A 15,938-nucleotide genomic window follows, 5' to 3' on the forward strand; every position below is an offset into this window, starting at 1 on the left:
ATATATATATATATATATATATATATATATATATTATATATAAAATAGAAATCAATGTTAATGTCAAAGAAATCTATATTAATATAATAGAATTCTATAAAAAATCAATACTAATATAATTGAAGTCTATATTATATAGAAATCAATACTAATAATAGATTTCTATATTATATAGAAATCAATACTAATATAATAAAATTCTATTATATTAATATAAATCAATAATATAATAGATTTCTAAATAATATAGAAATCAATATTAATATAAAAGACATCTATATTAATAAATTCTATAAGAAATCAATACTAATAATAACATTCTATATATATAATGATTTCTATATTATATATTATATATATATAATAGAATTCTATATATATAAATAGAATTTTATTATATTAGTATTGATTTCTATATTATATATACAGAATTCTAAATACTAACACACTCGCCCCCGACAGGCGGGCATCTTTCTTGCCTCTTGCGCGCCCAGTGTCGGGCGGATCGAGCGACAACACTGAAAAGTGTATACTCTTTTCAGAGTCCTGACCTTATTTTTCGATGTACGTCTTTCATTTTGGTGTCAATGTGTTCTCAATAGAATGTTCTAGAGGAACATATGTATAAAATGTCACTAAAGCATGCGTGAGACCGGCACGAAATAAAAAAACCTAGGTCGGTCGTTAGCCGTGAGCGCCAAACAGCGATGAAATGTTTTTACTCTTTTCAGGTTTATCATTTCCACACTTGTCCTACGTCGTCCATTTTTGTATCACTGTGATCGCAATAAAATTCCCTACACGGGCATATGCAAATCAAGTCCAAATCGTGGTCGCGCCCCACCCGATATAACGTGGGAAGTTTGGGAAGTGTTACCTGTTACCACAAGGTCAATGGCACAGGGGCTACACCAATACTAATAAGTGTATACTCTTTTTTTTCAGTGTTCTGACCTTAATTTTCGATGTACGTGTTTCATTTTGGTATCAATGTGTTCGCAATAGAATGTTCTAGAGGAACATGGATATAAAATGTCACTAAAGCATGCGTGAGACCAGTACCAAATGAAAAACTAGGTCGCTCGTTAGCCGTGAGCGCCTAACAAGTGCGGATATGGTGCTGCTGTTTTCATGATTGTTAAGTCAAAACATGTTCTACCACGTTCATTTTGGTATCACTGTGCTCGCAATAAAATTCCCTACGCGGACATATGCATATCAAATTCAAAACATGTGCGCGTCCCACCCGCAACCACGCCCAAAGTTGCCAAAGCGTTACCCACTGAGTCCACCCATTCATACACCCTTTACAGCCGATAAACCCAAAGATTATCGTTTTATAACGCTATTTTTTGTTCTACATCGTTCATTTAGGTAGCAAATTTCTCGCAATAAAACGCTCTAAGAGGAAATCAGAATATTAGCCCATATTGAAGAATACGTATTCTTCATTGATAAGTATTTCTATATATAGAAACACATATGATAGAAATGATATAGAAGCCCTATATCATTTAGGTATTAAATTTCTCGCAATAAAACGCTCCAAGAGGAAATCAGAATATTAGACCATACTGAAGAATACGTATTCTTTATTGATACGTATTGAATATGAAGGATTTGGGTCTAAATTACCTGTTACACGCGTCTTGAGTTGAGAGTCAGATGTCAGCCTTCGCCGTGTGGTGTTGACGGGAATAAAGGCCGCCTCACACCAGATGGTCCCGGGGGTTGACAGATTGGCAGCGTCAGCAGTACTGGCGTCATCATTGAAGCGTCAGCAGTACTGGCGTCATCATTAAAGCGTCAGCAGTACTGGCGTCATCACTGAAGCGTCAGCAGTACTGGCGTCATCATTAAAGCGTCAGCAGTACTGGCGTCATCATTGAAGCGTCAGCAGTACTGGCGTCATCACTGAAGCGTCAGCCGTACTGGCGTCATCATTAAAGCGTCAGCAGTACTGGCGTCATCATTAAAGCGTCAGCAGTACTGGCGCCATCATTGAAGCGTCAGCAGTACTGGCGACATCACTGAAGCGTCAGCCGTACTGGCGTCATCATTAAAGCGTCAGCAGTACTGGCGTCATCATTGAAGCTTCAGCAGTACTGGCGTCATCATTGAAGCGTCAGCAGTACTGGCGTCATCATTGAAGCGTCAGCAGTACTGGCGTCATCATTAAAGCGTCAGCAGTACTGGCGTCATCATTAAAGCGTCAACAGTACTGGCGTCATCATTAAAGCGTTAACAGTACTGGCGTCATCATTGAAGCGTCAGCAGTAGTGGCGTCATCATTGAAGCGTCAGCAGTACTGGCGTCATCACTGAAGCGTCAGCCGTACTGGCGTCATCACTGAAGCGTCAGCAGTACTGGCGTCATCATTGAAGCGTCATCATTAAAGCGTCAGCAGTACTGGCGTCATCATTGAAGCGTCAGCAGTACTGGCGTCATCATTGAAGCGTCAGCAGTACTGGCGTCATCATTGAAGCGTCAGCAGTACTGGCGTCATCATTGAAGCGTCAGCAGTACTGGCGCCATCATTGAAGCGTCAGCAGTACTGGCGTCATCACTGAAGCGTCAGCCGTACTGGCGTCATCATTAAAGCGTCAGCAGTACTGGCGTCATCATTAAAGCGTCAGCAGTACTGGCGTCATCACTGAAGCGTCAGCAGTACTGGCGTCATCACTGAAGCGTCATCATTGAAGCTTCAGCAGTACTGGCGTCATCATTGAAGCTTCAGCAGTACTGGCGTCATCATTAAAGCGTCAGCAGTACTGGCGTCATCATTGAAGCTTCAGCAGTACTGGCGTCATCATTGAAGCGTCAGCAGTACTGGCGTCATCATTGAAGCGTCAGCAGTACTGGCGTCATCATTGAAGCGTCAGCCGTACTGGCGTCATCACTGAAGCGTCAGCAGTACTGGCGCCATCATTGAAGCGTCAGCAGTACTGGCGTCATCATTGAAGCGTCAGCAGTACTGACGTCATCATTTATGCCTGGAGCATGGCATGGTGTCTTGCGAGAGGCCACTCCTCAGCTATTGACCACATTGCCATCTCTTCAAACTGCAGAAACGCATGTTGACCAGACCACACACTAGAAGGTGAAGGGACGACGACAACGTTTCGGTCCGTCCTGGACCATTCTCAAGTCGATTGTCTTGAGAATGGTCCAGGACGGACCGAAACGTTGTCGTCCCTTCATTTTCTAGTGTGTGGATTGGTCAACATGCTTCAGCCACGTTATTGTGCACAAAACACACGGGAAGAGATATAAATACACAAAACCGCGCAAGTTATGGACGCGAGGAGTGAGCGGACCGGTCACTAGGGATGTCAACAACAACACGAGGTCGATGGCCCACGTGGCCGAGAGGCCTACAAAGGAGAACGGGAATTTCAAGGCGCGCATTTTGAAACTATCCCAAAGTCACTGATAAAAAATTTGATTTATACAAATATTTTTGTATTGGACGCGAGCGCAGTCCAAGGCTAGGACTCAAGAGAAAAAAAAGTGAACGCGAGCGGTGTCCAGAGAGCGATAGTGCTAATATAATAGAATTTTATTAGTATTGATTTCTCTCTCTCTCTATATATATATATATATATATATATATATATAATTTCTATATTCTATATAGAAATATATATAGATTTCTATATTTCATTTATATAAATCTATTGTATTAGTATTGGTTTCTATATTATATATATAGAATTCTACTATATTAGTATTCATTTAATATAATCAATATTAGTATATATATATATATATATATATATATATATATATATATATATATATATATATATATATATATATATATATAATTTCTATATTCTATATAGAAATATATATAGATTTCTATATTTCATTTATATATATATATATATATATATATATATATATATATATATATATATATATATATATATATATATATATATATATATACTAATATTGATTATATTAAATGAATACTAATATAGTAGAATTCTATATATATAATATAGAAACCAATACTAATACAATAGATTTCTATATAATATAGAAATCAATACTAATATAATAAAATTCTATTATATTAATATAATAGAATTCTATATATAAATAGAATTTTATTATATTAGTATTGATTTCTATATTATATATATAAATTTCTATTAGTATTGATTTCTATATTATATATATAGAATTTTTATATTAGTATTGATTTACATAAGAACAAAGGTAACTGCAGAAGGCCTATTGGTCCATACGAGGCAGCTCCTATCTATAACCACCCAATCCCACTCATATACATGTCCAACCCACGCTTGAAACAATCAAGGGACCCTACCTCCACCACGTTATGCAGTAATTGGTTCCACAATTTCTATATTATATGTATATAGAATTCTATTATATTAATATAAATCAATACTAATATAAAATTATTTTATACATACAATATAGAAATCAATACTAATAATAGAATTCTATTATATTAATATATTAGAAATCAATACTAATATAATATTAATTATATTAATAGAATTCTATATATATAATATAGAATTCTATATTAATATAATAATTTCTATATATATATATAATATAGAAATCAATATTAATATAATAGAATTCTATATACATATATATAATATAGAAATCAATACTAATATAATAGAATTCTATTATATTAATATATAAGAAATCAATACTAATATAAAAGAATTCTATATATAGAAATTAATAGATATAATATGTAAATTTATTGATTTCTATATGTATATACAACTCAATATTATATATAATATCTCTTATAGAAATATATAAAACATTTCCATTTTTTAGGTATATTTTGTTATATATCTCAATCAATATTATTGAGATATATGCATAACAAAAGCTGCATGCACGTTGATTCAATTCCCTTCATCATAGAGCAAGAGTTCAAATGAAGACACGTTCAGCAGTCTCTCTTTATTCCACATAACGGAGTTATATAAAGAAGACAAAACCACACCACCAGATGAGGCCAACTTTTCGCTCCCCCTGGACCATTAATTAACTTCATCATGGTCCAGGACGGACTGAAACATCGGACTGAGACTGAAAGTACATCGTCGTTTATTTGCCACATTTCTGTCTATAAATACGGAAGTTATACATGAATGGTTGCATTCACCCCTCCAGTTGTACATGACTGTGTTAAAGCAATAAACCATGTGAGAATCACCACCTGTCATTCTCCACTATACACTGGAACATGCAATTATATTTTTTACACATCTTAGACAGGAAGTTTACACTCAACCATATATTTAGCATACACCTCACTGGTGTGAATACTAAATGCTTCATTATGACTAACAAGATGTATATACTGTATTGTAAGTACGTCCATTCTGAAAAGTTACATTACTCTATTAATGAAAAAACACAGATACAAAATAGTTCCTCCTCTCGCATGTTCTTTGGCAAAACCTACATATTCGTATAATGATGGCTATAATTCATTCCATTACTGCACATGATGTCTCATTAATGTAATATTTTCTACAGGAATTCTAATCTCATTCCACAAGCAAAGCCAACATGGCCTTGTAGCCTGTGTATTTAATATTTCAATTACACTAGTATCGTGTGGTGCCTACACCGGAGAGTCCTTCGTCACACTGTTCTTGGACTCGCTTTTCTTCACATTTTCGCCCTTTTGCTCCTCTTTCAAGATGGCTTCCTTATCATCCACCTCACTGAAACAAAACAAAAACAAAAAAAAAATATTCATTATTTTCTTATAACATTCCTGCATAAACTATATACAAGACAATTCCTAATTGGTTACCTTAACAAAATTAATGTCACATTATTTATATTCACTGTACTTTTAACTGTATGTAACATTACAGCACTGTATACATAACCATTATTGTATATTAAAATGTCCACTTTTTTCATTTAAGACCTGTTTTATACCATTTACTTAGAATACAACAAAACACATGATCCTTTACCAGCACTAAGTGGAAGCCATTCTAATCCTATTATATGGCATGCACAGGGTTAGAGGAAAGTAGGTTGACCATACGACCGTTGACCTCTGGTTGATTCCAATAGGCTTCCAAGGGACTTGGCTGAACTTAATGACGTTGCATTGAAAACATAATTTGGTACACTTCCTGAAGTATTGTATTCCCCATCTAGTTTATCCATACTGTGACTTAGAGGTTTTGAGATTTCGTGCGAGTAACCATGCGTTGCCGTCTTCAATCCTATTTTCTGTTCGTTTACGTCTTGTAATGCTGATGATAATTCTTTACCCTTTAATAGTGGAACAGATGGTATACTATACGGTTTTACAGGTATATTGGGTGGTGGAACTCCAGGTCTCTTTGAAGGATATCTACTACTAATGGCCACTTCTGGAGGAATGCTTGGAATTTCAATACATGGTGGGACTTGGACCGTGTTATCTTCACCAAAACTCATTTTCTCTGGGTGTTTCCTCCTAGAGTTCATATTAAGTGCAGCATCATAAGGTGCAATTTCATAGGCAACCTGGGTTTTTGTTTTGTTTTCTAAAGTATTCAGGGGTTGATATAAAGTGCTTGATGAGCTTTCACTTGGTGACCTACATGCCTTACTAGCAAATATACAAGGATTCTTGCCACTCTCATTCTGTACTCTGCTTCCCAGTTTCATTTGTTCATTTAGGCCTTGTAAGCTTGATGACATGTCGTACAAATTTGTTGGCAACCTGTTCACCTCTTCTTTACTTGTTCTCATATAATATGGATTATTTATAATATTTTCAGCCTGCAAATTACCTGTCCCTCTGCTTCCGGACATATTGCGTTCTGACCCCCGACTCCATTCATCTCCTACTGTTATATAATAAGGACTTTCTGCTTCTTGATAAAGTGGTTCTTTGTTTCTCAACATGTTATATGAACCTTCTGAACCCTCATTCACTGCTTCCCCATAAACCCTTTCTCTGCTTGCTGACATGTATTGACTTTCAGGTTTTCTATTAACTTGTCTCTCTTCGTAATACATCATTTGTGGAATTTGATTGTAGTTGTCAAAAAGCATCTCTTGACTTTTTGACCTCTGAACATTTGTCAGAGAAGAGTAAACATTTCTTCTGGGGGGTGGTGGCGGCGGCACCTTATTTTTGCCATCTCGAAAAGTATGTTTTAAGTTTGTTTGTTCCCCATGCATATCTTCATTTAATAATGGGACAGCATAGAGAGACTCCTCAGACATGGCGCTATCTAGAATGGGAGTGCTTTTACTACTTTTCTTTAAACCAAATGTATTCTCACAAGCCATGCTTTGTGCCCGCCCATTTAATTCATCATCAGTTGCCCTTCTCCTCATAATTGATTTCACAATCTGGGGTTGACAAGTCTGATTATTTGAGTTCCAACTATCCAGTAACTGTATTTCCTCCTTTGTCACTCTTTGCTCTTGTTGTCTCTCTACATTTTTGGGACCGATTACAACACCTTGATTTTTGTCGTTCACAACTAGTCTGAAATTTACCAACCAAAATACAAACAAATATATATTTCTTAGTATTTAACAATAATGCATATACAATTAGTTAATTCATCTTCATTCATTAATTTATGTCTTTAGCCCTACTCAGTTGTTATTCTAATACAATTTCTTCTTTAATAAAACATATTCCAATAGTTTGACATTAAGATAAAACAATCTCGAAGCATCACAGCTATGACATTTCTATACAAAAATGCAAAATTAAATACAAAGCTCAAGTGTAATTTATAAGAAAGGTCTCTTTCTGGACAAAATACTAAAGTCGTTCTCTTAGGCAATGTTCTCCTCTTCCCTCGGCCAACACATCTATGATGTTCGACATTCCACAACAGCCACTATTCATATTCATTCATGGGAGTCCCTGGACAATACTCAATCACCTATAAATGTCCTTCAAAAGCCTCATTTAACTATTGTACATTTACAAGGCCCTTTAGGTACTACTTGGCATTAGAAACCAATGCTAAGGCATACTCTACTTGCCCCCAATAAACAAGTAACCATCACATGCCAGCAGTAGCATTTACATGTCAATAGCCTATTCTTTCTCTGCCCACCTCACATTACTCATATCTACTTTACAATGGCCGATATTCAAACAACTCTGTTAACTGACTCATGTCCTTAAAAGGTACTGTTTTGCTATGCAGAAATATCGTGCTCCCTTATGAACATCCATACTGTCAACAAACATATCCACACCTATCTTCTATTTTCATTAGTGCTTCAGCTGTGGACAATCTCCTTTTCTTACTTTTCCTATTGCTTCAGACTTTGTCATGAGACACTGCAGTTTGTGTGAATATATATATACTGTATACACTGTACTGTAATATTAAGCACTCCTCTTTGTCCTTCCCCTTCTTATTTATTTAGCATCACTGATATCAACAGTCCTACCAACCTCTTCCAAAACATCAATTTTAACAACATCAGGAACATTACTGGTCCAACAATCAAACCCTTGTTTCCCCTTTCAACAATCCTGATCTGAAATAAATCGAGCATCCTTCCGTTCCTTCCAACTTGTGATCAACAGTGCCCAAGGCAATTTAGGAATATGACATATGTTCATTCATCTGCTGTATATTGCCAGCCTTCTCATACAACTATCAACTTCATAATGCATGCCTTTTGTAATATCATGCTATCTTTATTACAAACTTATTCTTCTCCAGATATTCATCTATCATCTTTCCAATTACTTTATTCAATATTTGACTTACAATGTATGTCACTGACACAACTCTAAAATCTAAGCCCTCATTTCTTGACTACAAATACCATGTTCCTAGTTTTCCACAGGTTCCTCATTTACTAACAACACAAACACATCACACTGTACTTCAGCTGTTCTCTTAATATCCATGGTGAAATTACGTCTGCTATATACTGCTTTCCTTACATTTAATATTTTTACACCATTTGCTGCATCCTCTGGTACTGAAACCATCTGTGTTCGAGACCACACTTCTTGGCTAATACGGGTGTGTTGTAGTTATGTCCATTCAGTCTACTTATAACTTTTACCACAATGACCTAAAGAGTGCTCCTCATTTCCCCATTTTTGTTCGGTTTGAATATGACCAACACTCCTATCCCCGATTGTGATAGTGAACAGGAAATTTGAATCCTCATTTTCTTTAACCAATCTTATTTCCCTGCGAAGGCCCAAAGCCCAACTGGGGTGATTGGCTCTTGCTTTCCTCTGGAGAATGTACTCACCTAGTACTCACCTAGTTGTGTTTGTGGGGGTTGAGCTTTGGCTCTTTGGTCCCGCCTCTCAACTGTTAATCAACTGGTGTGATGGTGTGATTCCTGAGCCTATTGGGCTCTATCATATCTACATTTGAAACTGTGTATGGAGTCAGCCTCCACCACAACACTACTTAATGTTACACTACCATTTGTTAACCCTGACACTGAAAAAAATTCTTTCTAACGTCTCTGTGGCTCATCTGGGTACTAAGTTTCCACCTGTGTTCCCTTGTTCGTGTTCCACCCACGCTAAAGAGTTTGTCTTTGTCCACCCTGTCAATTCCCCCTCAGAATTTTGTAGGTGGTTATCATGTCTTCCCTTACTCTTGTGTGTGTGTCTTTTCCAACCTATGAACGTATATATTTTCCAGAACCCGCTTCATTCCTCTTCCTATGTGCTGGGTAGGGTACAGGCTCTGGTAAGCATATTCCTTGAAACAAAGCAACTTCTTTGGCTGCCAGCTCTGTTATGTGCGGCCACTACATTATCTCAATATACTGTATCATATACAACTTATACAATATACATCTTAGTATTAAGTTTTATTCTTTAATGTTTTTCCTGCCCAAAACGCTTTGCGTAATAGTGGCTTTAGGCATTGTATGTACTAGCTCTATCTATAAATCTATCAATTTTTGTAAAATCTCTTGTATGTATGTACCTTACCTGAATAAACATTTATTTATTTATTTATTTAACTTCTTGTGTGAGTGTGCATTCTTCTTACTATGCAAACAAACATCTACATCCTATTTTCTAACTATTTGTATCTGCACAATTAAGTATTTGCAAACATACATATACCAGTATTATACATAATCTATGATCACAGGAGTAGGTGTGTACCTATGGGTTTGCATAATTTTCATTCATGCTTATGCATGAGTGTGCATAATTATGTGTAATAAACTAATTATACTTAACTACTTGTATCACAAAGGTCTGCATCAACAGGTTTACCTTATCCCCTTTAATTAAGGTTACCTTAACCCCTTTAAACCGCATTACACCTTTTAACCTTCAATCAACTGGTGTATACATGCCCAAGCCTTTTGTACTCTGTCATATCTACATTTAAAGCCATGTATCAAGTCTACCTATACAAATCTACTTTATATTGTTCACTATTCTACCAGTTAAACAATTACTCCTAATGTTTCTATACCACACTTTGGTGCTTAGTTTCCGTTTACTCGTCTCTGCACCATCCCATGCCAAATAAACTCGTCCTGTCTGTTCCCCTGAAAATGTTATTCGTCGTAATCATATCTGTCACACATACGTTATCATATATATTAGCGTGTGTTTCGTACATTCATGTCATTCATGTGTGTTCTCCTATATCCACATGTTTGCATTTACTTGCATTTTTGTATAGTAAAATATCTTATACTGTACATATAAAAAATATTATGAACTAAAGTATTCAAAAAAGTATAACATTGTAATTCAATTTTTTACTCCTAACAACTAACAAAACTTATAATTATTAAAACATTGATAAATTACATATACACTATTATATTACACACATTTATTTTCACTAGAAACTAGTCGTCTATTCACCCACAATCATAGATACAATACAAAATTACACCCACACACTTATGTATACCTAATGTATACACAACTAATGTATACCACAGTAAATTATACCACAGTAAACACAACTAATGTATACCACATTAACCCTTCATCACATCAGTCTATATCCAACAAAAATCAATTACACAACTTTAAAAGCCACATGATACAAGTACAACATATACATATTTATACATACAGTAATAAAGCACCAACACATTATCAGGAGATGTACACACACTTCTTGGCTTATAATTACTTTACCTATGATGCCCCACTGACGTTTCGTTTTTTACAGTCACACCACAACTGCACTGGATTACATAGCTTGACTGACTCGTCTAGTTTCTCCTCTGCATATTACCGTTACATTAACACGAGTTCTGTTTTTTTCCCCCAAATTCTGTCCCTTTTTTCTCATGTATGTATACTACATAGATTTACAATATTCACTACTAATTATTTCATTTAAATAACATGAAAAACAATATAATTCTTTGCCAATGTCTCTACAGCTTCTTTCAAATCTTAAGTGCTCAATACCTCAATAATATCTCTAACCTGGTTCCAGAAGAAACTGACATGAGATTTTTCCCTAAAAATGCCAAGATCCCACAAGGAAAGGAGTGTCACATATAATTATTACAATGCCTATAAACCACAATGTTTCTATGAGCTTGGACATACAGTACTGTACAATCAACGCACAGTTTTCAAAATATACTGAAAGACAATTATTTATTTTATTTACGTTTATTCAAATATACCACAAGAACATTTCTGAGAGCTCTACTCTAAAGCCTTGTCCCAAGCCAAGCTTGAGGAGTACAGCTCCAAAATCCTCTCTAGGTACTCCAGGTACAGTATATCTTAATCAATGGATATTGACTATTCTTCTCATAGGAAATACAAATACATACACAAAGATCATTTTGATGATCCAAAGTGCTAAACGCACTACGCCACGGCCAGACGCCCCAAGTGGGATTCGTGTGAGATTCTCTAGCAAAGATCAAGGTACACGAGCTTCCTTAAGTGTCACTTAAGGAAGCTCTTCATACTCACTTCATACAAGTTTGATTTCTTCCACTTTGACTGTTTACTCAGAAAGACAGAAAGATGTTGATTAATGTCAACATTACCAACCAATAATTTAACAATTCTTTATTAGAATAATAAACATATGCATCATCTTAAATGCTAAAGCATTCAAAGCACTTTTTTTTTTTTAACTCCTAGTCAAACATTTAGCAGAGTGGGAGAAGTTGGTTACAAGGGAGAAGTCAAGTACCCCTCTTCCGAATTCACGCGCACACACACACACAATACCCTCACACCCTTTGAATATTATCCACTCATTACACCATTCATATCCATCTAAAACCATAAATATTTTTAACATGATCAAGTGCACCACCCACACTAACCTACATCATCATCTCGAACCAAATATCACTATAATAAATACAGTACTAGTATGAAACAAACTATACCAATGTTGCCTAAACTTTCTACTATTTCCATCTACATGTATAAAAAAGATAATTATTCCAACATTCCCAGAGGACTTGAGCACACAGTACCAAAGAATCTTATGAAACATAGGGGAAGTGTAGAATAGTACACCCTACTGGAGAAATAGTAAGCTATATTCACTTCCCAGACTATATATTAGTCATACAAATGACTGCTTGACTTTAAAGTAACTGTTATTCCAATATACAACTAAAGTATATAGCAAGACAGCGATAAGAAGACTATAACAAAATATCTTTCTTCCCACTGACAACCACTCACATTCACATAAAACCACACACACGTAATCATTTACAAGTTATGCACACAAAATGTTCATTAACACACTTCAATACAGCATATTACTGTACTTCTTACAAGTACCGGTACTGTACTTGTAAGCTGGATGTGGTTTCCAAGCTACATCGAGCTATTTGCCACGTCATTCACCTCTTCTGATAGTGTACATAAAATACATCTACCTCCCATTTTAAATCCAGTTGATCCATTAAATGTCAAATAAACATTATTATATATTTGTTTAATATCAAGAGTTCAAATGATACAAACATTTATTTATCACATATGCAAACAAATCAAAATATTCGATTAGTTTTGTATAATCCTTCAAACAATTGGCATCTTTTTTATTGGCCAATAACAAATATTAGTATTTAGATTAGAATGGCTTTCTTGCAATATACACACACACACAAAAAGGGTGCTTATAAACCCAAAACATATAATTTTGCAAGAGCAAAGCAACACTCATGCACAAGACATGTGTACACGAGCCGTGTGTTTTCAGGTGTGAGCATAAACCATGTGTATTCAGGTAAGAGCCATGTGCATTCAGATGTGTGCATGAGCCTTCTCCATTCACATCTCCGAGTCTTCAGCATCTAATTACTAAAGATGTGTGCATGCACTAGCCTGAGAAAATGCCAAGCCATTAACATTTCATGATTCAAAGATAACAATTAGAACCAATTTAAGAACAAATTCTTCAAAGACTACATTATTTCAAATTTTATGTTTCCAAATGTAGTTCACATTTACTTATTTCTATCACTAGTAACAGAATGCTTCTGCAAACAATGTTACTAATAGTTGAATATTCGTGCAAAGAATGTTGCTACCAGTACAATACGCATGCAAACAAGGTCGCTAACAGCTGAATATTCGTGCAAAGAATCTTGCTACCAAGAATACGCGTGCAAACAAAATGTCACTAAGAAAGCTCCAGGTAGGAAGGAAGGAAGTGCAGTATACACAACACAAGTTACAGGACAGTGCAGTGCCAAACAAAACAATAACGAAGCCACCACATTGACAGGGAATTATGACTGCACTGTTACCCCTGAATCATAGGTGTGGTTTCCGTTGGTTCTGTTGTATCCTTTATCTTCTCCTCAGAGTCTTCCTTCTCCGGTTTGGTACCATCGTCCTTTTGTGACTTCATTTCACCATTTCCCTCATGCTTATCATCACTAAGAGAGAGAGGAGGTAGAGCAATGTACAAGAAATCCTAGATTAGCACCAAGAACATGCAATACTGTACCAAATGCACTTCATTCAACACATTGTCTGTCTTGTACAAAATAATAATAACCACAACTAAACACTGGAAACAAGCAACAACTACCATAGTTTTTTAAGCACAAAGTCGCAAGTATGTGATACATCTATGAAAAAATAATGAAGCCGTATGATACGATTAAACAAGACAACTGCAGGAAGTACATTTACTGCTTTATACACGTAGCTAAGCTACATTGTACCTACATATCTCAGATTCTTCTAAAGTCGCCTGATTTCAAAACATTTCTCATAACAGAGTGAGCACTTCCATACAAAATGGAACATTTCATCAATAAAAATGTGTAGAAATAAGCATCCACTCTTTTTTTTCTCTACATTAATTTCTCCAACTGCTGTAACTTTAAAGATATTTATTAATAAAACCAATTACACAAATGCATCTTCCTATCAAGAGCATCATATCACAAAAATGGCCAACAAACTTTAAAGAAGGCATTAATGAACACCTGAAAAGTTTGAGACACTGGGTTATGAACGACTAACACAGAGCAAACAAGTGCGCCACAGGACTGAGGTAGAGTGCTATGAAGGTGGGAAAGGGGGAGATGGAGGCACCAATACCTAAAATGCTCAAAATAGCCCAAACACACATTTAAATGTTAATTTCTATAATAAAATGCTGTCTGGATGCTACCTTTGCCTTCCTCTCCTAATCAAGCATCACTAATTGTCAATTTTTAAGCTACATATCCATCTACTAACTCAACTGTGTTGTAATGCAACTGTAATTAAAAAAAAATTGAGGATTTTTTTTATTTTCAGTATTTAATTCTTATATAAACAACACTATTCATTACCTCTGTAAGAACTTGCTAGAGTATTGTGGTATGGTAATGGCCTACTGTAATCTACTACATTACAGTAGGACACATTTAAATGTTTTATTCTAAATTTAAAAATATTTAAAGTTTTTAAATGTAATGAAATCTCTCTTTCTGGTGACTCCTTGGTGTTATTTACCTGCATAGCTCCACTCACTTCAATCCACACCAGGCCCTTGCAAAGTTATTGTAAGTCTATCAGGGACCTGACTACAAAAACCTGATGCCCCTTCTGAAGAGTCACAAGCACCAGAATAATGTCACCCTACCTTGAGGTTACCTTGAGGTGCTTCCGGGGCTTAGCGTCCCCGCGGCTCGGTCGTCGACCAGGCCTCCTGGTGGCCGGACTGATCAACCAAGCTGTTGGACGCGGCTGCTCACAACTATGAAAAGGCCACACGAGAGAAGGGAACAAACCAAAACATACAAACGCCGAGTAAACGAGCATAAAATATGAGCCAACAAACCCCCGAGATAAATGGACCACTCTGTTATAATACACTTCTCTTATTTGTCCCATCTCCACACCACCAGGTTAATATGCACCATTCTCTTCAATTTCCTAGCCTTCAACCTCAGTCGTATAGCCAGGAAGATAGAAAATATTAAACCGCTCAATGGTAAAGGACTTGATTGACCCAAAGACCCACCAAAAAGAGGCATTTCAGTACATTCAACACTAGTTTTCCTTGGTATCTATCATGGAGAAAAAACATCGAAAGGGTACTCGCCAGGGGCAGAGGAAAGCCCAACAACGATACATTGAAGAAAATGGTTGTAAGCAATGACTTAACAGCCTCATTTCACACAAATGTTGTGCGGACATAGAACACTTACTAATGAAGCAACTGTCAGCACATTGTTACGCTACCAAAATTCTCCGAGGCCAAATACATCCTTAAAACAAAATGGACACAGCCACAAACTTGTGAACATCAAGGGCCTAAGGGGAGACTTAAACTGGCTAAACGTGATAACACGGTGGACAACCTCACACAAACAGTACCTGATGCAACAAACCAGGAACACCACAAACAGAGCATCTCCCTGCACACCACTAGTGGTACACAAGTAACAGCTAATAGGATACAATAAATGATGCACCCCTGGCT

General features: G+C 36.1%; 1 protein-coding gene across 11 annotated transcripts in view; it reads right to left on the reverse strand.

The window, feature by feature from the left end:
• Nucleotides 1–4,947: 4,947 nt before the first annotated feature.
• Nucleotides 4,948–15,938, reverse strand: part of LOC123771456 (fasciclin-2) — a 244,507-nt gene continuing 233,516 nt past the window's right edge. For 8 of the 11 annotated variants that reach the window (XM_069313709.1, XM_069313708.1, XM_069313710.1 and 5 more), the window contains 3 exons: nucleotides 13,762–13,893; nucleotides 5,997–7,516; nucleotides 4,948–5,735 (listed from right to left, as the gene is read on the reverse strand). In XM_069313709.1, coding sequence (XP_069169810.1) covers nucleotides 6,046–7,516; nucleotides 13,762–13,893 — 1,603 coding nt within the window. In that variant the 3' untranslated portion in view covers nucleotides 4,948–5,735; nucleotides 5,997–6,045. The remainder of the gene's footprint in view (nucleotides 5,736–5,996; nucleotides 7,517–13,761; nucleotides 13,894–15,938) is intronic. The other 3 variants (XM_069313712.1, XM_069313711.1, XM_069313713.1) reach the window with 2 other exon arrangements.

Source organism: Procambarus clarkii, chromosome 76 (genome assembly GCF_040958095.1).
Source record: "Procambarus clarkii isolate CNS0578487 chromosome 76, FALCON_Pclarkii_2.0, whole genome shotgun sequence".
Lineage (NCBI taxonomy): Eukaryota > Metazoa > Arthropoda > Malacostraca > Decapoda > Cambaridae > Procambarus > Procambarus clarkii.